The sequence below is a fragment of the Anas platyrhynchos genome, chromosome 18 (genome assembly GCF_047663525.1).
Source record: "Anas platyrhynchos isolate ZD024472 breed Pekin duck chromosome 18, IASCAAS_PekinDuck_T2T, whole genome shotgun sequence".
In the NCBI taxonomy this organism is placed as follows: Eukaryota; Metazoa; Chordata; class Aves; order Anseriformes; family Anatidae; genus Anas; species Anas platyrhynchos.
Genome location: NC_092604.1, coordinates 14,369,850 through 14,393,262, shown reverse-complemented (window position 1 = coordinate 14,393,262; position 23,413 = coordinate 14,369,850). Strand labels below are relative to the sequence as shown.

Here is a 23,413-nt window from a genome sequence, read left to right as displayed (position 1 = left end):
AACAAATAAAATACGGTTCTGCAAACCAGGTGTCCACAGGCCAAAGTAGCTATACAACTTTGGGGTACTGACAATTTCTAGCACTAGTAGAGAACAGTGTAAACAAAGCATAAAGAGAAAACCTACAAAATAGACATTAAAGCCTGAAACTCTCCTGCAATACAGGAAAGGGAGGAGGCAAAAGCAAAGAGCGTTCTGCTGCCAGATTAAACCTTTGTGATGTGCAAAATTGCCTGATGGTGAGACAGCCTGGTGTACACCCACTTGTTTCCCAGGCTGTGACTCTTCCTGTGCCTTGGTACTGGAGGTGTAGGAAGACTTGCTGCTACTGAGGCATCAGGACATGTTGGTCTCCTGCTGAATTTCATAATTGCTGACACTTCAGATGGACCTAAAAGACACACATAATTTAACGTTGAAGTGATGCAAAACCCATAAATGTCATGGGCTTGTGTGTTTAGCTGCTGATTAAAATTAATTGCTACAGATATACTGAACACACCATTTCTGAGTAAGTATTTCTTCCACGTTGGGGTTATAGCATCCATTTCTACTATGAATTCATCTCTATATACTTGAACTGCCTGGAAGCAATTTTTAAAACAGCTTTGCACATACTTTCAACAATAAACTCCTACAAAAAAATCTTGGCACCCTTAAAAAAGCTGGATGTGCTGAAGTGTAACATGCAGAACCATACAGTCCGTTTGTACCTCGGGTGTGAGCAGGGAGTGTTTTACTCACAACTCTATGTTGTTAATAAATTGTAAACAATCTGCTTATACTGACTCACTGTTTAAGCATGTAAGAGAAAGCAGAGGCTTTTCACGTATCTATGTCCAGACAGATGTATTATTTCTCACTCATCTATGAGCTTTAGCAATGTCTCATTGCAATTATTCTTCCTCTCATTTAACACATTTTATGAGGCCCCATGGAAAATGTGGACAAGATATTCTTGTTCCAGTTCCTTGATGCAGTTTGCAAAAGATCAGCAACGAACTCTGCAATACAGCAGTGAACAACAAGTCCTATCATCATACTCAGTGAATGCAAGGCTATTCTTGGCTTCACAATAAACAGTTAAGATTTCACTGATAAATATTTGGTTGTGATGTTGCTACTCATGACAGAAGTGGGAATGGCGGTCATGAAAGTGGCTGTCTGCCCCGCACCTGCTTATTTCCAGCCTTCATACAGATTAGGTAGCAGCAAAACAGATCCAAAAAAAAAACAACCAACCAAACAAACAAACAAACAAAAAAGCCTCACAACAAGAAGAAATAGGAAACTTTCTAGCAGCCAAGAGAAGAAATTAAGTTCATTAGAAGAATTTTCAGTAACACCGTTCATCAGATCATCCTTTAGTGGGAGGAGAAAAGAAGAAAAAGAGAAAACACACTAAACCCTGTTTTCTGCCTTCTTCCTGTACACCATCATATATAGGAGGGGATTTTTGCCTGCTTGGCTTTGCTACCATTTGTTTATCACAACTGAGAATTTGTGAAACATGACACTAGTAGCATGAGTCACTGGCATGTGGCTTCAGACTATGTCTTATGTTTAAAGGTCACATGCAATTCTAAAAAAATGCACTTTTAATCATTTCTTGATCCAGAGATTCAACCAGAACCATATGCCTGGGAGGTCAGAAGAAAAAGGCTGAGTACAATGTTCTGCTACATTTTCAATTAAGATGTTGCATTTCTATGAAAACGTTAGAAGCTTTTTCCCCAAGATGAAGAAGGTTCACTCTCCTCTTCTGCCATGGAGGCTGAGCACCAGTTAGAGTATAAACAGAAAGTGTGATGCCCCTTAATGTGGCTACAGGATTGTTTCAGTTTTCTATGGCTACCTGTTGTGTTGTTCAGTTCTTTCTCTCTGGTGCTATTGCCAGTTCTAAATCATGATTTACATTAAATCCTTTTAAGTGGATGACATTACAGTTCACTGAGAGCTACTGAAACAATGTTTAATAAATTGTTGAAACTACAGCCTGTTAAAGAATAGCAATCTCAAAGCACAGCCTTAAATGAGTACTAGTATATTGCAGTGCTTTTTCACACAGCCACTATGCCATAGAAAATTTAACAAAGTTATTTAGATGTAATACATAACAGTTTAAAGGATTAAGTTTCTTACCACGGAAAGTCACTAAACTCAAAGCAGTAAGACTGTTCAATTAGTTTGATTCTAAGACAATGTTCATTGACACAAAGCAAGGAGACTACATCAAAACATCTATCTAGAGAAAAAAACAGCAATATAGCAAGCTTTGTGCTGACACAATCAAGCCATAACAAAATCAAAGAAAGTTGGCTTTATCTCCAGGTAGTATATAGGTTCAAACATTATCTGTAACAAAAGCCTCTAAATAAAAAATAGAGATGATGTCTATCAACAATAATAGATCTTTGAGAATCTACAGTGCACTTTAGTTTAGGAAATGAAATCCCCACTTCAGAAGCATGGGGTAAAATTTACACTATGAATATAACAGAAACAAAAATATTTGCAATCATTATAAGTTAATTATAGCAAGAGCTTTTATTACCTGGACAGAGAAAAGAAAAAGTTTGTTAAAAAGAAGTGAAACAAATGATGTAATATGACTAAGAGGACTGTGCATCTCATACTGAGGACTGATATAAAACCTGTTGTATCAGACTTCAGTACAGGTTAAAATACTGCCCGAGTAAGTTGAGGTGTCCCAGTGGTGACAGAATTTGTTGGAATAGGTGTAGGAGCCTTACAATTTAAGCCAACAGTTCCAACCTGGCTTCCTTACCATTAGACATTACAATTGCTTTGATCAGTCCTGTGAAAGGAGATAATGGACTTATTCTAATTCCTAGTTAGGTGTCTTCAGGGAAGATCCCAATGAAAACAGAATGTTTTGTGGGAGAAGGTGAAGACAAGTATCAGATATGCCGATGATACTCTCTGGAGTGACCATTTTCTACATAGTTCTGTATCTTCTTCATCTCCAAGGCAAGAGAAGAAAATATATACAGTTTGTCTCTGTTAACTCTGGGTTAAGACAAAAAGAATCTGAGCCTATAAACCTTTATGAAGTCTTTACATCTGCTTGGCTGTCAAATGTCTATGCAGAAGAACTGAGAAGTTCAGAACTCTCGTTAGACTGGAACACTGCTGCAGGGTACAGTCAATTCAGTAAGAAGACAAGGGGCGCAGAGGGTGTCAGCATGAGTTATGGAGCACAGGGGAGATGACCTCGTTTCTGTAAAGGGGTAAAATATAAGAAAGCCTGTGCCAAGAAGTATGCCAAGGAGGGTAAGTGGTGAGATGCTGATGAAACCTGCACAGACCAAGGGACGTTTATGGTCATACCAGACTGCTGAGCAATTAGCTGGGGGACAATGCCTGAGACTGCTGATAACAAAACTCCAAAACTTAAATTCATTTGAGAATGAGTTATTTTGCCCTTCCCCCCCCCCCCCCCTTCTCTTTTTTTTTTTTTTCCCTCCAACAACTGAAGTCATCTGCTACTACTAACTCTCTTAACTCTCCTGGCTCCACTCCTAGTGCATACTGTTACCATGATTGCTATTCTGTTTTTTTTTGCCTTTCATGGAGACAAAGCACTCTTAGTAGGATTTTCCAGTCAGCTGGCAGTAACAAGGGTTAGTTTGGTTTTCATTATTTCTCAACATCATTTTCAAGTCTATGCTGACATGTAGAAAAAATAACGTATAAAAATATTAAAACGTTATTAAAAATTGTTTGCAGTAGGGAATGTAAGACAACTTCATCAGAATGAACTGAGTACTGTTTAGCGGTCTGTGGCAAGAACATTTGGAAAAGTTTACACATGTCCCAAAGGATCTCACTGGTTTTTTTCCTTTGCATAATTTTTCCATGAATAATCCTTCGAATGTTATAAATGAATGTTACTTTTGCAATCCTTCAGTAGAACATGTGAACATTTACAGTCTCCAGAGCTTTTAAATAAAGCAACAGGGTGAAGAAGTAATGGTTCACAATTTTTATTTGCTAAGTCTATCAATAAACCAATACTAGGCATCCAAACAAAAAAAATCTGCAATGATTTGCATATTATATGATGAAAAATTTAAGTGACACAATTTTTTTGTAGAAGGTAAAAACAGCTTCAACTAGTTACTATTTTTTCATGAGTAGCTAAGAAGCAAAATTGGTGTTTACTAGCTCTGCTTCTAAAACTAAATAAGGACATTCTAAGACACAGATTCTCTACTTAAATCTTTGCTGTGAATTTTGACTTTTCTGTTGCCATTGTAACCAAAGTCAGTGAGTAAAACTGTCAAACACAAAGACCTACTTGCAAAACACACCATAAGGAAACGAAGAAGAACGTTGTGTATGCAACCAAGAAAGACATAAAAATTATTAAATCTAGAATGACGGCTGTTGTCAAAGCACAGATTTCATTTTCAAAGTATTGCAACTAGATCCTGTCGATGCATATGACATGCAGTGTTGCACTGGCTTCTCAGACAAGAACATGGTAAGAACAGGACTCTGGCTGCACTTTTCCGCTGTGCCCCACAACAAATCTCACTTGAAAACAAAAAAACCTAACAAACCATTTCTAATACCATGCACCCTGGGAATACAGGGAACATAAACACTTCTGCCACATGATCCCTGTTGCTGTAATTAGTGTTCTATTCTAAGGTAAAGATAAATTTACAAAAAGTAGTTTGGCAACATTACTAAAAGTAAAGTGCATTTTTTTATCCTAAGGACAACAACTAGTATAGAATATTTGTCTACTTTGGCGATCAAGATTTTCTAATTCTAAAAATTTCACAGAAAGAAAAACTTTAATTCACTGTTTCATTACAGACTTTGTGTTTTTAAACATTCACATTTATTTAAAAGGAGTTATTTCCTTTTTTCCTCAAACTTAATTGACTTGCTTTGGTCAACTAATGCCACCCCCAAATTCATAACAAACAAACAAAATGAGATATTAAGAGAGAGGGACCTGGTGTTCTTTTGATTCACTTCACTTTCAGGTTCTATTTTTTAGAACCTACTTTACATTTACAGAGCTCCAGAATACATTTATTAGGCAATTTATTATAAGGTGTTTCTCCATAGCCCCCTCAAATCTGTAACAACAATAGCTTGACCAATTTTTTAAATTTTTATTTTTCCAAATGCTACCCCCCTACTGTTGCCAAGAATGCTTGGAATGAATATAGTGTGGCCCTCTTTTGATGTAGTCTTTATGTTCAAATTTGCATTTGAACACATCCACTAATTTAAAGAGTAATTCCAAGAGTATGGTTTGCAACGAGTGAATAAACACTGACGGATGCATCAGTCTTTTCTAATGTCTAAACACGATTAACAGAAAAATAGAACATTCAATGAGAAAATTAAGTTATATTTTTCCTTCCCATAAATTTAAGTATAACAGTGAATCATGCTGGGATGATTCCTGGATCTCAGGATAAAGATGTCCCTTAATGTCCACGTACAGTTTAAGCAAGCGTGGCTCCATTCACCTGTCTCCATGGGTATTAGGAAAAACCTGTGTGCATGTGTGATAGTTCAGTCTTCTTGGACTATTCAATTCTGGCCTATTTTCTTTACTAAAATTGCCAAAAAAAAGGAGACCAGCTGTTACAAATTAAGTAATGTGGACACTGAGGGGAGTTTGTTGATGCTAATATATGAAGTATCAAATAAAATACAAAATGAACCGTAGAGGAGTCTGCTCAGTAATTCTCAATCCAGTATCTCCAAGAGCAGAATCATGGAAATAGGTTAATGATAGTAAAAGATAAAGTTACAGTACAGGTAAGATCACTGTTCTAGTTTAATATAGTCAGCAAACTGGACAAGCCCATCAGAAACCTAGGACACCTTTGTCTGTGCCAGTCTATTAAGACTAGGTACAACTAACCATATTTCAAATGCACTTCTGACTGCACTAACATGCTTAGGTGTATTTCCTTCAGGTGCTCCCTGAATAGAGGTGACATTTTCAATTTCAGGTGTTACTTTTATAAATTCACTGATGTACAAAACCCTTACTTACACTTCAGTAAAAATGCTGATTTTCTTGCAGCTGGATCTGCAGAGTAATGTGTGAGTTTGGACAACACCTATAGTGACAGTGAAGACATATCCATTATGACAGCATAGCTGCAAGGAAACTCAGACTCTGAAGTCTGAGCTCAAAAATAACCACACAACTTTAATCAATCCATCAACAAAAAACTTGCAAAAATTAAGAAAGAGACACAGAGTAGATAAAATCCCTTGTCTTTTGGCTGTTTTATGTATTTTTAGCACTCCTAGGTAATAGCTTGGTAGTTAAAATAAATGTAAGTTAAACTAGGATAGTAAAGAGACTCATTTGCTAAGGAAGTTATAGAAAGTACTAGAAAGTGATTTAAAAAAATTAAAAACTCATCATGATTGTCTTCTCTGATGATTTTTACAGAACATCCTACAATTTTTAGGAAGCTTTGGTCTATTAAGAAAAAAAAGAGAGTACACTAATTCTGGCTGGGTTTAGTGGTTGATGATAACATGTGAATCCCACACATTTATTTGGTATTAATTTATTTTGAAAATACTCAAGTGAGTTTTAAAAATTTGTAGGGAAAGTATCATAAAGGGAGAGATGAGAAGCGAGCATAAGTTTGAAACTAAAGAGCAATGTTTTCTGAATGGTCTGTAAACTTTTTGTGAAGAAATCAAAGTTCTGCCATTTCTAGTTTAAGTACAGCATAGGAAAAGCAGACATTATGCACATGAAGCAATAATCGAGCACTTGCGAGAGGATTAGACAAACCGCATTTCTACAGAAAGACTGGCTGCTAAAGCACTTAACACAAACTATTTATTAGTTACCAAAGCAACCAGTAAAACAAATGGCAAAATTAAATGTCAGACTTGGTGTTTACATGGATTTTTTTTTTAAATTCTAGAACTCTGAGAGTACTTTAGGGATGTCACTAGTGTAGTATACCTACTTCCAGAGAGTTACAGATGTGCTTAACATTCCACTATCTCTTTCTTCTTCTTTGTACATTTTCAAGTCCTGCATATCACATAGTTCACATCTGATGAATCTATCACTTCTAATAATTAAAATACATATTAAAAGCTCTTCAGCAGCTCTCAAAACTGAATGGATTCAACACAATGAGCTGGAATCTATCCCAGTAACAAAAAGGAAAATACACTGGTTTCAGATTAATTGCTCCATGTTCCTTCTAGGGCAGTAAGGTAAAACCTCTAGTCTACTTATTGTCCCGTCAAGAATTATACTGAGGCCTGTTTAGAAGAAGCAGAACAAAACAAAACATAGAAAACAAAATGAATTAAATTAAACTAAAATAAAGGAAGGTTGAGGAACTGTTCCTGAGTACTGCATAACAAAAATCCCCAAATAAAGGGCCCATTGCTGAGGCCTAGATGTTGCTAGAAAGGCTTTCTAAATGCTAGAAACCCCTCCTAATTTAATAAAAGGGTTAGTTAAAGCACACAAAAACTTGAAGACTGGTCATTGAGTCACTCATTTCATAATAGAGAGGTGATTTCCTGGGCATGGTTATTATTTTAATATTATTTTATCTTTTTATATTTGTCTTCCAGGACAGGATAGACATATTTCAGACAGCAAGCAACCATTTTCTATATTCTGATTAGCACATGAGTCCTGAACTTTTCAGCATTAAGATGATAAAGAACATGCATAAAGTTTTCTATACTGTGTTACACTTAGTGTGCAAATTCTAAGGAACTTAAGTTGCTTAGAAAGCTAACTTATTTGCTATATATTACATTAGAACTTTTCTTTTGTTCTGGAAAAATACATTAAGTTATACCTTCCAAAATAATCTGTTTAATAGCTGTACCATAAATGCTTGGCACCTCCTAGCCAACACTGCAGGAACACAGATGTCTTTTACAGCTAATTCAACTGGAAACTGTGAACAGTTAGCATACTATAAGCTCTCCAGTTACATATTCTCCCCAGCCCCCTTCACTCTCTCCCTTTCTCCCTCCTTCTCCCTCTCACCGTAGCAAGGCAGAACGAACTGACTTAAGTTGCTACCAGGGAAGTTGTGTGAATGACACAGTTCCTCAAACACATACAATTAAACAGTTTAAAGCTCCTTTTTAAATGCTACTTGCAAGCAACAAGAATCTCTACAATGTTTTGGAAAGCATGAAAACTTTCTGTGAAAGCACTATTCACAGTTATATATGAGTTTGGTAATTAAATAAGACCATCATAGCCACTAATAATATACAAATCACGGCCGGTTGTAAGAAATTCACTTTAATCAGATGTCTGCCTCCTGTTCAAAATTTACTGAAAAACCAGTTGGCAACCACAGTGGAAAATGGACACATGGTTTTCTCCAGTCCAGCAAACAGGACTATTGGAGGATATAGCTGTTTTTACTGAGCTTCACACTCCTAAAGATACTTCAAGGGAAAAAAACAAAACAAAACAAAACAAAAAAAAGGTCCCTGGCTAGTGTAAATTGTTACTCTTCTGTTGAAAGAGAGAATGCTGAAGTGGGGTAGAATATGAAGTCACAATGCTTTTGAAAAAGAAAAATCAGTTTCTATCATCAACACAAGTATATATGCTTTAGGACATGAAGAAGATATAATTTCCTGCACTTATGTCTGCCATTAACTTTGGAATCATTACCACCATATTGAACTTTTCTTTATACTTGGAAACATATGGCAGCCTGTAAGAAGCAAATATGTCACATGCAGAACTTAACCGCAGAATCAAACAGAATTACAGCTATTAATAACATGCTAACTTTCTAACTATCAGGAGAACTGAGCTGATGGCTGCCTTTTGGGGACAAGAGCCTTTATTTATAGTCCATTTTAATGGACTATACATAGGACTTCTATGCTTTTGACTGGAACATTGAACTGCTGCCTAAACTATTTTCAAATCATCTCTTAGGATCATAGCTTGCTGACTACAAAGGGTTTACTCCTGATGCACAAAGGTTGAAGTGGAAATAATCTCAAAATATGCCTTGAATGAATTTTCAATCAAAATAATGTTCATTTGAATAACTTAGAATGTGCTATTTTAATTCTCAATGGTCAAATAACTCATTACTGGTATTTGTATATCTTACATTGGAATTATTCAAGACTAATGTGGATGACTATATTTATTAATGTTGTGAAATAAATAATAAGTTACTGCCTTCATGCTTAATTAAATTTTGATGTGAATTCATAGTAACTTACTTAACTAACCTTCCTCGGGAATTAATTTGTGTTTTTTTTTTTTTTTCAGTAAAGTACATTGAAGCCTAAGTAGCCACTGAAGCCTAATAAATGCCTTTAGTAGCATTTCTGCAGTCACATAGGTGAAAAAATCCAACTGGATTTTACAAAATGCTGGTGGCATTCATTGTCTAACTGGCAGTAAATGAGAACTCTCCAGCTGAGCAAGAAACAGCAGTCTACAAGCACGTCAATCTGTTGATGGAAATACTAACAGAAAAAGCTAGACACAGAAATGACTCAAGAATTGGTTTCTATTCACCATTCTGAATAAAGCAACCTTACAGAGCATGTAGGGGCGCTGAAGATTCAGAGGTGAAAGTTCATTCTCTCCTAATACTGCTAGATAACCTACAATTTCCTATTCACCTCAACATTGACCCAGTCAGTATTTGCATACTCCAGCTAAGCTCACTGTAGTATAAAGCCACATTACTTGCCTGGCTCAGAACAGTTCAAAGCTCTTGTTTCTTGCTTTAGAACTGTATTTTTATTTGCCTTCCATTACAGCTGTAATGAAGTCTAAGCCCTCAGTTAACAATTACACAGTATTGGTGATGATATTATGTTGCTATGACTGAAGTTTGAACTTCCAAAATCATCCTAATGAAATGTTAACTTCATAACCCTGGTATAAAGCATTTAAAAGTGACCAATACAAAGTAAAAGCCATCAAAACAAAAAACCCACTTGTATGTCTGCCTTTAATGCATAAAATACAATGAAGAGAACCAGTTACTTAAAGTTTCAAGTATGAAAAAAAATATCTTCACAAAAACAATATCAAGCTTGATTTGTCCATACAAAGTGTTAACCAAGAACACCTTATGCACTTAACAGTTACAAAAAATTCCTCATATGAACTAACTTCCTTATATTTTACCCAGCAATTAATAGAACTGAGCATTGAAGAGGAATGGAGAGCACCTTCCCGCAGAAATGTTTTCTTCCAAGTTATTATTTCTGCAGATTGTATTTCTTTTTCCTTTAAACAGTATAGACTGAAGATCAGATTAAACGTATCTGACTCCAGGAATGGAATTCACAACCTGAGACAAGCCGTACTTTTCCTATACTGCCCATTGGACACTTAGGAAGGGACGAACGGACTCACAACAGCCAATATAGACAGTCAGGAGGTGGAGGAAGAACACCCATATTTACTTTTTTCCTTTCATTATGAGCATCTTCCTTTTTTTTTTTTTTCCCCCCTCCTTCTTTCTCATTGAAACTGTCTCTCTTTTGGTATGAAAAAAGACATTTTGAATGCAAAATTAAATTATTTGTTAGATGAGAAATGTACTCTTATGTTTTTAAACACTTTTTTAAAATTACATATGATTTATCATGGTGATATAAAAAACAGGCTGTTCAGCTTAACAGATTAAAATATAAGAGATTTTGTGACAATGGCTCTTAAGTATATTTTATATACTCTGATGTTTGTTTAGTCTGTTCATAGAAATGTTTACATTTCTCTTCATCTGTAAATTAAATGTAATTTTTATATTAATTTTAAAATTAATTTAATTTTACATTATTTTTTATTATTTTTTTCATTTTAATTTTTAACATTTAAATAAAAATGTTACACATGCTTAGTTCCTTTTCTCAGACGGTTTTTAGAAAACCAGTGCCAATATAACACATTCAATGTTCAGTCCAATTGGAAATTCTAAGAAGCATTGCTCATTGATGCATGTCCATAGCAGTAATCAGTATGAAGAGGAGTCTTTGTTTAGGTGGAAGAAGAGTGAGATTATGAAAAAAATTAATTTTATATGTATAAGTATATAATTTTATATACTTCAATATATCCTGATGACAGAGGATGTCCAGAGCCAAAACATTATCAACTGCTATCTAAAAGATTTTAAAAAGACACAAGAATTGTACATGCATACCCTACAAGTGATCTTTGTAGGCATTTCTTAAAAAAAATATTTCTCATCATGCTCTATTTTCACAGTTAAGAGGTAAAGTAACCTATTCAATGGAACAGATCATTCACATGAATCTTTCTCGTGTGTCTTTCCCCTTTACACAATGAAAGTGTCTCAAATTTGTGCCTCAGTTTACACAGAAACCTGAAAAGAGAATTTCCTGTATTACTCACTGCACTGATTTGTTTATACTGAAAGAATTCTTCCTGCCTCACTTATTAAATGCTAACAAAAATTCAAACATTTGTAAAAACAAAACAAAATGAAAAATCCCCACAACCATACAACGAATCTATTTTCTGTTCCAATGCTAACAAACATTCTGAGTTCTCCTCAAACCCCAGTTGTTTATACACAAATCAGGAATACCCTATTGATGACTCATGTTACTGAAATACATCTGAACTGCTGGTGGACTTAGACGTTCACAGCAATACTACGGGGAATGACGGTCCTGCAGTAGACTCTTACACAATAATAAGGTTAGTGGAAAATCTATGTGGGAATCTATTTGGGCCACTTGGCGATTTGCACTGATCAGTTCCAGGGATTAATTCTAGATGCACTGTGAGGTAACTGGGCTTTTAAAAGAGCAGAGAAAAATCCAACAGGTTTTCTGCTTCTTATTAAAGATACAATACTTACTAATAAATCATTTCAAAAATGCTGCTTCTTTGCCACCCCGAAAGGCAAATTACTCAGTATACCCCTCATCTGCAATCTCCACAAATTAAGTCTTACTTCTGAAATCAAATTTATTTTTATTTATTCTTAAGAAAAAAAGAAAGAGCTATGACTATGGAGTAAACCATAATAAGCTGAGGTGGTAGTGTTTGATCAGAATGAAAACAAAAAAATTGCTTTCATTCATTCAAGATCAATGGATTTGTTTTGCTTAGCCAAATGAATGCTGATATGTGCAAAATCAGTCCTGTTATGTGGGATATAATTTGTCATTCTAAGAACATTCAAGGCTGAATATCACAAAAGGAGGACAATTTATAAGATAAAGGAAAATGATAACCAAAGAACAAGTGGGCCCTGTAAAAATTTGTAGTTAAAATCTGATTTTAACAAGTATAAGAGTGGTATTTTTGACCAATGGTGTTCTGAAACTGGGCATATGCACAGAAAGGAATCAAATTTCTAACAGCCTTTAAAAGATAATTTTTTAATTGCAACAAAAGACCATATTTGAAATCGATTAATGGTCTCTCCTGTGTACATCAGTAAATTTCTGTAATTAACGTTATTTTCTTACTCAAACTTTCAAATAAACTTTTATACCTGCAAGATCTTCTTTAGAGGAAACCAGTCGAGGAGAGCTGTTACCTGGCTCAATTTTTAATGATAATCTGGAAAAAAACAAATGTTTAGACAAATTAACAGTACAATTTCTCTATAAAAGTTGAAAGAATCTGATTAAAGTAATTATTATGGCAGTGGTAAGCAGCAATTTTACTTTGCTGGATATGTCATTTATTTCATTATGTAACAAAGCAATACATTTTAAAAGTAAATCACTACCCGTTAGATCCAAGAAAGAAACTGGGAGGAAAGTCTATGAAAGCAGAAATGGAAACTGATATTGTATATTCCCCATTAATGTATAAATATAATTTCATAGACTTCCAATTTAAAAAAAAAAACAAAAAAAACAAACAAACAAACAAAAAAAAAAACTTACAAAAGTCAGTAAATTTAGAGAAACCTAATAGCAAACATTTTATTCCCCGTGCATGAAGAGGGAAATTATTGTTATCCTGTGGAAATGTGGAGGGAAATTATTGTTATCCTGTGGAAATGTGGAATCAGGAAAAGAGATTTAAAAATATTAGTTACTATAACTTATAGAAAGGAAGCATAAGAGGGGAGAGATGACCAAAGCTTAATATGAAGCACTTAATATTCAAAGATTATTAGAACAGTTATAATGCTATACATCCCCTCCGCATGTCTTGATCTTCTAATGCATATATGACTTCTGCCACCTCTAAAGTTTATGCACTCTTAACTTGACAGTTCTCTCTGTGTTCTGTACCACTTTGACAGCAAAAGTACAGAAGATGACACTGTTAAGTAAAGTTTAATGGAACAGGAAGAGAACCAAAGGAAATAACTGATGTCACTGCACAGCATTAAACACCCACTTAACGCACTTAACTTTAAATAAGACCTTAAAGAGGGGGTGAGGAAAGGACCCTATGACAGCATTTCAAAATACCATGTAGGGCCTAACTATCTTTTTCCTTCCTACCTTGTCCTTCATGTATACAGATTTTTATTGGAACTACCTCCCAGCTTGTTTTTCACCGTGTTCAAATATCATCAATTATGTTTTACTGTGAAGTTATTTAAACAAACCCACAGTCCTTTTTCACATTTTAGAATTTATATTCTTCTGATATTGCTAGATTAACTGTTCAAAGTTATGCACTTCAAGTAGGTAACGAATTATTCTTGCCCAGACTCTCCTCTTGTCTCCTCTCCTCCCCATTAACATGATTTCAATGACTAAGTGACAACATGCCTCTCCAGGAAAACAGTAGTGAGGAAGTTAGAAAACTCAAAACATGATACAGATGTTAATCACATGGGAATTCACTTCATTATGGAAAAATAGAAAAAGAAGCTACTGAGGTCTCTTCTTGTAAGTACGGTCCTATCATGTGAATTTATTTATTTTTTTTTAATTTTTTCATTTTTTTTTAGGGTCCTATCGTGAACTTTGTGTTAAAAGTACAAGTTAAGGAAAATACTTATGCAGAAGGCCTTCATCTTAACTGGTAGGAAATAACTGTCTAAAAAAAATTATTAACATGATTTTTGGCAGCAATTTCTGATAGCTAATATGTTTACAAGTTGTTCTGAGAAATTATTTTACAAAGCAAATAAACCCAGTTTCAAAGCAGCTGTTGGAAGCATTTTGTTGTGTACTGATTGAATACAAGCATTGTTACACACTGATAAAAAGTCAAAGAAGAATTAATTGGTTCTTTACTTCTCCAACTAATTTTATTTAAATAGAATTTTAAGACATTTAGGCAAACTGGTGTCAACCTTTTTAAAGAAAACCTCAAAAATACCTTGTCTTGGGTTTGCTGTACTCTGATGTTGCCTATTTACAGAATTGCTTCTTTAAGCTTACAGCTTTAAAAACACCCCTTAATTTGGATTCTCAGCCAAGACTTCTCTATGGCTGTCAGTAAGGCACAGCCTCCTTTCCCCAGACTGTCTTTCTTGATTACAGTAAAGTAACTCTGAAGTAAAGACAGAGGTGAAGGATTGAATAAGAAGGTTAATGGAGAAAACATGCCTATTTATCCTAGCAAGGACCAAGAATAAGGTGTGGAGAATACTGGGTCTGACCTAATCATTCTGAGAGTTCAGCAAAATAAATTGTTTTGGAACCACTGCAAGGCATGGCAGGTTACAAAATGATGTGGCATGATGCCACAGTGTTTGGATACTGTTGTCTAGCTCAGGGAAAAACTGCATACCTGGGGACAAGCACTCTCCTCAGATTACTTCTTATACTCCTGGGGGAGGAAAAAGATTCTGCAGTAGTTGCATCATGGTATCTCTGAAACCTGTTCGTTGTTGGTGATTCCCTGAGAAAATGATGATTAGCAATATATTTTGAATATAATTGGAAGGAATCCCGATGTTTTGGTTCCTATTTTTCCCCTTCAGTCTTGTAACCGGCATATTTAATTTCTCATCTTCTGCAGAGAACAGTATATGGGCTGAGCAAGGAAAACCTATTATTTATAAGATATGACATCATTGTCAGGGGTTTTCTGGAGTATTCCTACTTGCTGACAAGCACAAACCAAAAGCAAGCAATTAGACTGGCAAAAAAAAAATTGAAGAGAAAAGCTTTGTTTATACAAAGTGGCTGCCAAATTTTCCTTTTCAGTGTAATTGAAGTTCTAATTTGTTGAAACGTGTGTTGGGATCCTGCCAATACATTGTAGGGCAACTATCTATGCTTCTCTCCGACATCCTGGTACTGAGGTAGTTCTGTTCTTCCTCCCACAAGTCAAGCAGCCTCTTCAGAGTATACTAATACTTTCCCTGGCTCAAAAAGAGCAGTCACTGAAAAAAGAAAGAGGTAGAAGATTCCTTCCCACTATAAAAATCTTAGCACACTTAGCTTTTTTAAAGCTTAAAGTTTCTTTTGGCAGGGGACCAGAAAATGCTGTGAAGGGAAAAATGCTATTAGGGACAACCAAGAGGAAAATGTGAAATCAAATACCCAAAACAAAATACACAAGCAGAAAAGGAATAGATTTCTTTAAAGGCAGATGTGTTAAGTTTTGACAAATACAGGCTTGAACTTAAAGCTTTATTCTGATGAAACAAACTTGGTAGAATAAGGTCAAGATTCTCCAACACAGACCAATGTATACAAATTACAGTAACATTTCTTATGCTAAGAACCAAATCTTTCCCTCTTTTTAAGGCCTCTTATGAATTCAGTCCAGTTTTTCCCAGCCATAGTGAAGCCTAGAAAAAAAACTGTGAAATTTGACTGAGATACTCTTTCTCACAAACAACTGTACTTAAGAATGTACAAATAGAAGTACTTAATTATCTGTAAGATACATCATATACCTTAAAGCATTATCAGCAAGGTCACTGCTAAGGTTAAAATGATTTTCAAATTTAAACTGGAGTTACTCATGACTTGTAGTTTCTCCAAATATTAAGTCATGGTGTGATAAACTTATAGAGATCAATTGTTTCATCTATTTTTACTAAGATATGAGAGTTAATGAAAGCCATGAGGCAAGTCTCTAAAAAAATCAAATAAAGCACCATAACCACTTTTTTGCATCAGGCCCAGGAGCTGCAAAACCTATAGAAACAAGAATTCTTCACTTTTATAAATTGTTGCTCAGTTTAATTTTGCTCTTTATGTAACTTTAATGACACATCAGAAATTAGTAAATAATGGCCACTTATTAAATTTTAACATTGAGATTTAAATCGCAGACTATACTTAACACAAATCTTTGCGCAGTGTAGATGTTCAATGTGCCTCTATTGCACAATGCGTCTATATTTGTGAAAAATATACAGTATCACAAGACTGAAAAAAGGGTGGACATATGCATTCTATCATCAGTACTCTGGTAGGAATTCTAATTCCACAAAGCAAGTATAATTGGCAATGAAAACATCACACGGATAAATTATTTTGTGCCAAGTCATTTTCCTGCAGAAACATCACTATTAGTATCTGTGATCAGCTGGACACAAAAGCACAAACCTGCAAAAACCTGCCAAGTATATTTTGAAGTGACCTACCCAGTGCTAGTTCAGATTCTTTTGCTAAACTTCTGCTGGAGTTTACCCCAAACAAGAGGTCATGTTTTGGAAGACTTTCTCTCTATTTGATGTATATTTGATAATATATTTGATAATATTCAGAGCAGTTCTTGTATCAGTTTGTATGATATTTTTATGATACTTTATGATTTTTTTTGTATGATTTTTATGATATCTTGTATCATAAAAAGAACGCTTTGTCTGTGTTATTTCACTTTTAGAATCATTCTCTCAGGAAAAGCAAAGTTCCATAAACACTTATCCCAAGAATTTACATCAACTGAACTGGATAAGGAATAGCTCTGTATGTGCAATGGTTTGAACCAGAGTTAAGTAGAAGAATCCGGGGTTCTCTGAGGGACAGCATGTGATGATTAACAGGTCATTTAGTTTCTCATTTTCCCAGTCAAAATCTGTGAACACTACCATTTTCCTGCCTTGTAGAATATCTACATTAATATACACTGGGAAGGAGGTGGCGGGGGGGATTGGAGTACAGAAGGCTCTGAGGAGACCTCATTGTGGCCTTCCAGTACTTGTAGGGAGGGTATAAACAGGAGGGGGAATGCCTGTTTGTGTGTGTTGGTAGTGACAGGACAAGAGGGAATGGTTTTAAACTAAGACGGGAGATTTAGGTTAGATATAAGGAGGAAGTTATTTACTCAGAGGGTGGTGAGGCACTGGAACAGGTTGCCCAGAGAGGTTGTGGATGCCCCATCCCTGGAGGCATTCAAGGCCAGGCTGGATGCGGCTCTGGGCAGCCTGCTCCAGTGGCTGACAACCCCGCCCAGAGCAGGGGGGTTGAAACTAAATGATCTTTAAGGTGCTTTTCAACTGAGGCCACTCTATGAACTTTGGTAACTGGAGTTAACAACTACAGTTATGTGCAAAAACAAAGAAAAAAAAGAAAAAACATTCGTCTCAACCTATGCTCAATAGCGTTTTTAAAATTATTTTTAATTAATTAATTAATTATTTTTTTTAAGGGGGGACAGTGGGGGTGTGTCTTATGGCAACACGTTTTATTTCCTTGAACAATCTAAGTATGATTTTGCATTTGTATGACAGCAGTGTCAGCTATAATTACAGAGAAATACAGAATGGTTAGAGTAGGCCATTCTTTATGCTGATATGTGCAGGACACCAAGTACCATATAAACGAAGCAGGTATTCCCACATTGGGAATATACAATCTTCTGACTCACTGAATCTGTTCTGCTTTCACAGATACCAGCCAAGTCTTCATTTCATTAACTATCATGTTTCAACCCAAACTTATCTAATTATTTGTGTCTCTACTCTGATTAAGAAACTATTCCAGAATTCCATTACTGATCGTTAAAAACCACATTTCAATGTTGAGCTCATAGTTTTTGTATTCATTTATTCTTGTGCTACCATTACAAAGCAGTTTAAATTGCTCTTTACCCTTCCTACTTTTACCTAATTGTATTTACATATAGCGATTCTGTTACCTCAACTTTTGCTTTCCCAGGCTTTCCTTTAATCTGGTGTTACAAGACAGACTTTATTCTCCTCAACACATCATCTTTTTTTATTTTTTCAAATCCATTCTAAGCACAGATGACCAGAACCGCATAGAGCACTCCATTCAAGGTTTAACCAGCTTCTTGTGAAGCAGTATTAACAATTTAATTTTTCCTAGAAATATTATATTTGATAGAGAGTATGCATGTATTTGTCTTTTTCATGGTTGTATCTCACTTCTGAGGGACATCTACCGATCAACACCATAAATACTTTTTAGAATAAATATTAAATTATTTTGATTTTTTATGTCACTGTTACTTCAGATGGACTCTGACTCTTCTTCTGTGATATGCCAATCACCTATTACTTTGATGAACCCTTCCAACACTTTTATTAGCATATGGTCTAGATACACAGAACTTTTGAGACAAGGCACTAACTTAAGCATTTAATAAAACTGGTAACAAGACTGGTTTTAAAGAACTCAACATTTTTCTCCTAAATATATTCTGAAATATTTCATACCATCCTCCTATTACTGAACATCTAGTTGCCTTGAACACTTCTAATTCTGCTCATCTAAATAGATGTACTGCATTTGTCAATAGCTAATTAAATAGCACTGCACCTACCTTGGTTGAGTTATATAAAACTTCGGCTGCAAGATTTAAAATCAATGCGCTCTACGGTGTCTACTTCACACCACTGTGAGGGTTGGCTCTTTCTCAACTCCCCCAAATTGTCAGGTTTATAACCGAAGTAGTAGCTTAACAGTAATTCAAATACAAATTTGAATTTGGAAGATAGAAACACTTAGAATCATTTAGGTTGGAAAAGACTGTTCCAGTGCTTCACAACCCTTTCAGTGAAGAAGTTTTTCCAAATATTCAACCTAAACCTTCCCTGCTGCAACTTGAGGCCATTTTCTCTTGTCCTATGGCTTGTTGCTTGGGAGATGTCTTTTATGTACAGTTTACAATAGCACAGAGTCAATTCTGGACATCCTAGATATGGCTCTAGTGTTTCTGAACAAAATTTCCAGAATACAAACATGGTATAATGTAGCGAAGATTAGATTTTCATCTGCTTTTAACTTGTACAAAGGTATTTTGGAAATCTGGTTAGAGTCATAAAGTACAACAGTCATTCTGGATTTTATTCAGTCATCTTGGTATTACCAACTCTATTAATAAAATATGAAGAACTCCAGACAAACCCCACACAGCATCTTCTGTCAACAGCTTTTTGTTCAACTATGAATCAAAATAACATCCATGTCATCTTTCCTTTAAATTCCCCAAACCTGAAGGAAATAATAGTACTTACTTATAATTGTCATCTTCTACAAATTTCTGAAGTTCTTCTATGTAACGGACAGACTTCAAATATTTTTGCACATGGGGCAGTGTTGTGAGATGATCTGTAGTGTTAAAACAAAACAAGATGAATATTTGATCATCTAAAATAAATCCTTCCCTCCCCCCCCTCCCCCCAGTTCTCATGGTTATCTCAATGTAAACATAGAATGTGATATTTACTAAAGAATAAATCAGGCAGAATTATTGCTTGGTCTCTAAAAGGATGTTAAATATTTGATTAAGCGAAAGTGATGCTCAGTTGTTAAAGAAAACACAGATACATTTCATCATCAGGAAGATTACAGGATGATATTATATGCTATGTCAAAAGCAGAAGAGTGTTTGTTACTTTGATGCAAGCCCCGCGTGGAGTTTGTACTAACTTTTGTGGGGGAAAATTAAAGCCTGCAACAATGGCTATTACTGATTCTCATATGCACAACGTGAGAAGAATTCAAAAATTACAATGCTTAAGATACAAAGAAATTGTAAATAAATAAATTCAGAATTTATTTAAATTTATTTAAATTCAGAAAGAAAAAATTTTTGAGGGTATGGTATATGGACAGCAACACATGGTTCTTGTACTATGTGATTTTTTATGGTTTCATAACAACAAATGTTTTAAAAGCACACGTTATTACAGAAGATTGTTTCTTCAAGGACACATTTTAATTTTCATTCTGATTTTAACAAAAGCATTCAAAATTAATAAATAGCACTGAAAGAAACTGTCATAACTCCCAAAAGATAGGGTCAGTGAAGTGAGGAGGTTTCTTTGTCGAAATATTCAGACAAAATGAAAGTCACAATAAGAACACGACAGATGAATAATAATCTAGCTCTTCAGACTCATACATTATTATGCCTAATTCCTAGCTTTAAATAATTTATAATATCAAAATCTACAACAAAGGACAATGGATACTTAAGCATACGTGAGTAATATCTCATTCTTTCATAATATAAGATTTTTTTTTGATTCAAAACGCTCCAAAACTGTACCATTTAAATGTTCTGAATTTATTCAATTAAATGGTACAGCTGCTGTCAAGGTTTTCCAGATAGTTCCATGTTCAAGCAATGGAAATTCATATTAAGTCATCAACGGTATGCTCTGTATTCATCCAGACCCTGAAAGAAGCACATTTCTTGACATACATGTACAGCTTCACATAACAGGCTAAAATTGCAGAAATCAATATTAGAGCAAAATCTTTTTAACAAACAGAAGCAGCCCTCATCTTCCTCACCAAATGAGATATGTGAAAAATTTAACACGGAATTTAACAACTGTTGTATAGATTAGAATATGTGTATTTCATTTTGTAAATGTCAGGATACTAACAACGAGGATGAAATACTCATAATGTACACTGATGAAATAAACATACTGTACACTCCAAAAACATCCAATCTGCTGCAAATAAAAGGAAAGATATTGAGATATTTCTGTCTGTACTTTCAGCTGTGTTTGAAAATACGCCACTTTTGGTCCATACGCATACCAGTATACTCTGCACAACTTCTGTCACAGCTCTCAAAATTTAGAATTTAGAATACATGCTCATTTGCCTGATTTACCAGTAGGATTGAAACTACATGGAAAGGGAAGCTATAGCACTTATTGTCCAACTCCACTAATGTTAGCATCCTGTGTTGCCTTTACACGTGAGAAACCTGTTATCACATTTTTGTATTATATAAGTTTTAGTTAAGACTATTAGGTGTAAAAAAAGTTACCAACCGTAGTTACAGGAGACTTGCAGATCAGCTATTATTCGGAGAATATTGTTCATTTGATTGGACCTTTGTTCATTCTCCATAATGCTGCCTGAAGCAGGATATGCAGAATCAATGTAGATTAAGTCCAAGAGATAAATTCCTGAAACAAATAAATCAATTGATCAATTGATCTAGTGTTTCATACAGAAAGAGTTGCATAATTATTAATGAACAGAACAGCCAGCAACTCTTGACCACTATTATATACTGGGTGCATTAAATAAAGGAGAGCTTGAAATTAACATGTTCAAAAATGTCATTAGTGTTTTAATTCATTATCTTAAAAAAAAAGGACAGAAGAAGTTTTGTTCATGTGGACTTATACATAACCTAATGTCTACTATGAGCAATTTGCAGAACCATAACAACGACACTAAAAAAACAGACCATCATCTGCCACAAACTACTGATGAGAGTGAAGGGAGTCTGGGTTTAACTGACAGCAAGTACAACAGCCTCTGGGAGCAATGAACAGTTTAGCACTGCACTGTACTGCCTTCTAGGTCTGCCACCATTTACTACATTCAGACATTATTACATGTATTTGCTGAGACTTCAAGCTGTATTTGGTAAAACACAAAGGGAAAGAAATTACCTTTTGGCTTTGATTATAATTTAAAAAGGTGTAAGAAAAAGGGTTTGATTTATTAATTTCTTTGTTGAAAAAAATGGTGTGGTTACTTGCCAAGGCCTTGGATTTCTCCGCAAATACAGGAAGATGGTGATTATTGTAGTTGCTAATCAGGAAAAATCAGGATTTTTCTCTTTGGAGATTCTTCTCCAAAGCACCGGCTAACTAGACAAAATGTTGTTCTTGGTTGATACAGAAGCATGTTATATACAGGAGTAAAGTGTGGCAAGATGTCAACTATCTTCATCATCAGAAATATACCTCTCATTAACTATTTTGTAGGCAAGTATTTTGCAGAGTTGGTCTCGACTGTACAGTACTTTTACCTTTATCTAGTAGGCAAGGAAAAAAAAAAAGTCTGGAGTAAGACCAAAATGAATTCGTAACAGTTCTTGCATGGTACCCAACTGCACTTTATCAACATACGCCTTTCAGTTTCACTCGTATCACTATGGTTTATAAACTTCATTTACAGCTGTAGACAGTTAGAAAGTCATTGCAAACATAGGACAAACACCAATTGAGAAGTATATTCAACATAAAATCATCAAGTTTGAGAAAACTGAAAAATCACTGCGATAGCATGGAAAGTTTTAGTTTTGAACTCGATAATTGAATGGTAATTCTGTGAGAAAACTCACAAAAGGTACTACGAAAACACAATGCAAGGCTTATCTGTTTACTTCAGTAACTTTCTGAATGCACTTAAATGAAGAGGAGGAAGAAACACTTGCCTTCTCTGAGGATACTTAAATCTAATTTGTTTTAGTACTTCAACTGAGTGAATGCTGGGAAGTAGTAGAGAAGCTCTCCGTGGTGTGTGTGAAATTACTTCGAGTACTTCTAGCTACGCTTTTTGTCGATCAGGTCTCCGATGCAGATCATTGTGCCCATAGTGGTACACAGATTAAGGGAATTAAATTTGTGTATTAATCAAAGGGTGGTGATTAATGAGGATGTATTGGAAAGTTTGGGTCCTGAGCATGACATAAATGGTATAGCATAAGGCATGGACATTCTCATGACTTTGGGTGGGATATAGTTCATTTTCTTTGTAGAGGCTATTTTGGATTTTTGAGGAAAATAGTGGCACACCAATGTTTGTTATTGCTGCAGAGCAGTGCTTACCTTGAGTCAAGGACTTTTCAGCTCGTCATACTGCTCTGCCAGTGAGGAGTCTGGGGGTGTCCCCAGCTGACCAAAGAGATATTCCATACCATATAGTGTCATACTCAGCAATAAAAGCTGGTTTATAGGAGGAAGGGGGGGGCACTTGGAGTGATGGCATTTGTCTTCCCAAGAAATCCTTACGTGTGATGAGCCCTGCTTTCCTGGAAGTGGCTGAGTGTCTGCCTGCTGATTGGAAGTACTGAGTGAATTTCTTGCTTTGCTTGAACACGAAGCTTATGCTTTACCTGATAAACTGTCTTTCTGTCAAGCCATGAGTTCTTGCACTTTTACCTCTCTGATTCTCTCCCCCATCCCACCTGGGGAGAATGAGCAAGTGGGTGTGAGGTACTTAGCTGCCTGCTGGGGTTAAACCACAACTCATAGGAAGGAACAAAATCCTA

General features: G+C 35.3%; 1 protein-coding gene across 24 annotated transcripts in view; it reads right to left on the bottom strand.

The window, feature by feature from the left end:
* RALGPS1 (Ral GEF with PH domain and SH3 binding motif 1) overlaps positions 1 to 23,413 on the bottom strand; it is a 146,308-nt gene that overhangs the window by 30,164 nt on the left and 92,731 nt on the right. For 21 of the 24 annotated variants that reach the window (XR_005260026.2, XR_005260028.2, XR_011804046.1 and 18 more), the window contains 5 exons: positions 21,174 to 21,311; positions 19,395 to 19,488; positions 14,744 to 14,854; positions 12,531 to 12,598; positions 265 to 391 (listed from right to left, as the gene is read on the bottom strand). Coding sequence is in view for 20 of the 24 variants with exons in the window: in XM_072025504.1 (XP_071881605.1) it covers positions 265 to 391; positions 12,531 to 12,598; positions 14,744 to 14,854; positions 19,395 to 19,488; positions 21,174 to 21,311 (538 nt within the window). In the remaining 4 variants the exon portion in view is untranslated. The remainder of the gene's footprint in view (positions 1 to 264; positions 392 to 12,530; positions 12,599 to 14,743; positions 14,855 to 19,394; positions 19,489 to 21,173; positions 21,312 to 23,413) is intronic. The other 3 variants (XM_072025506.1, XM_038165131.2, XM_038165133.2) reach the window with 1 other exon arrangement.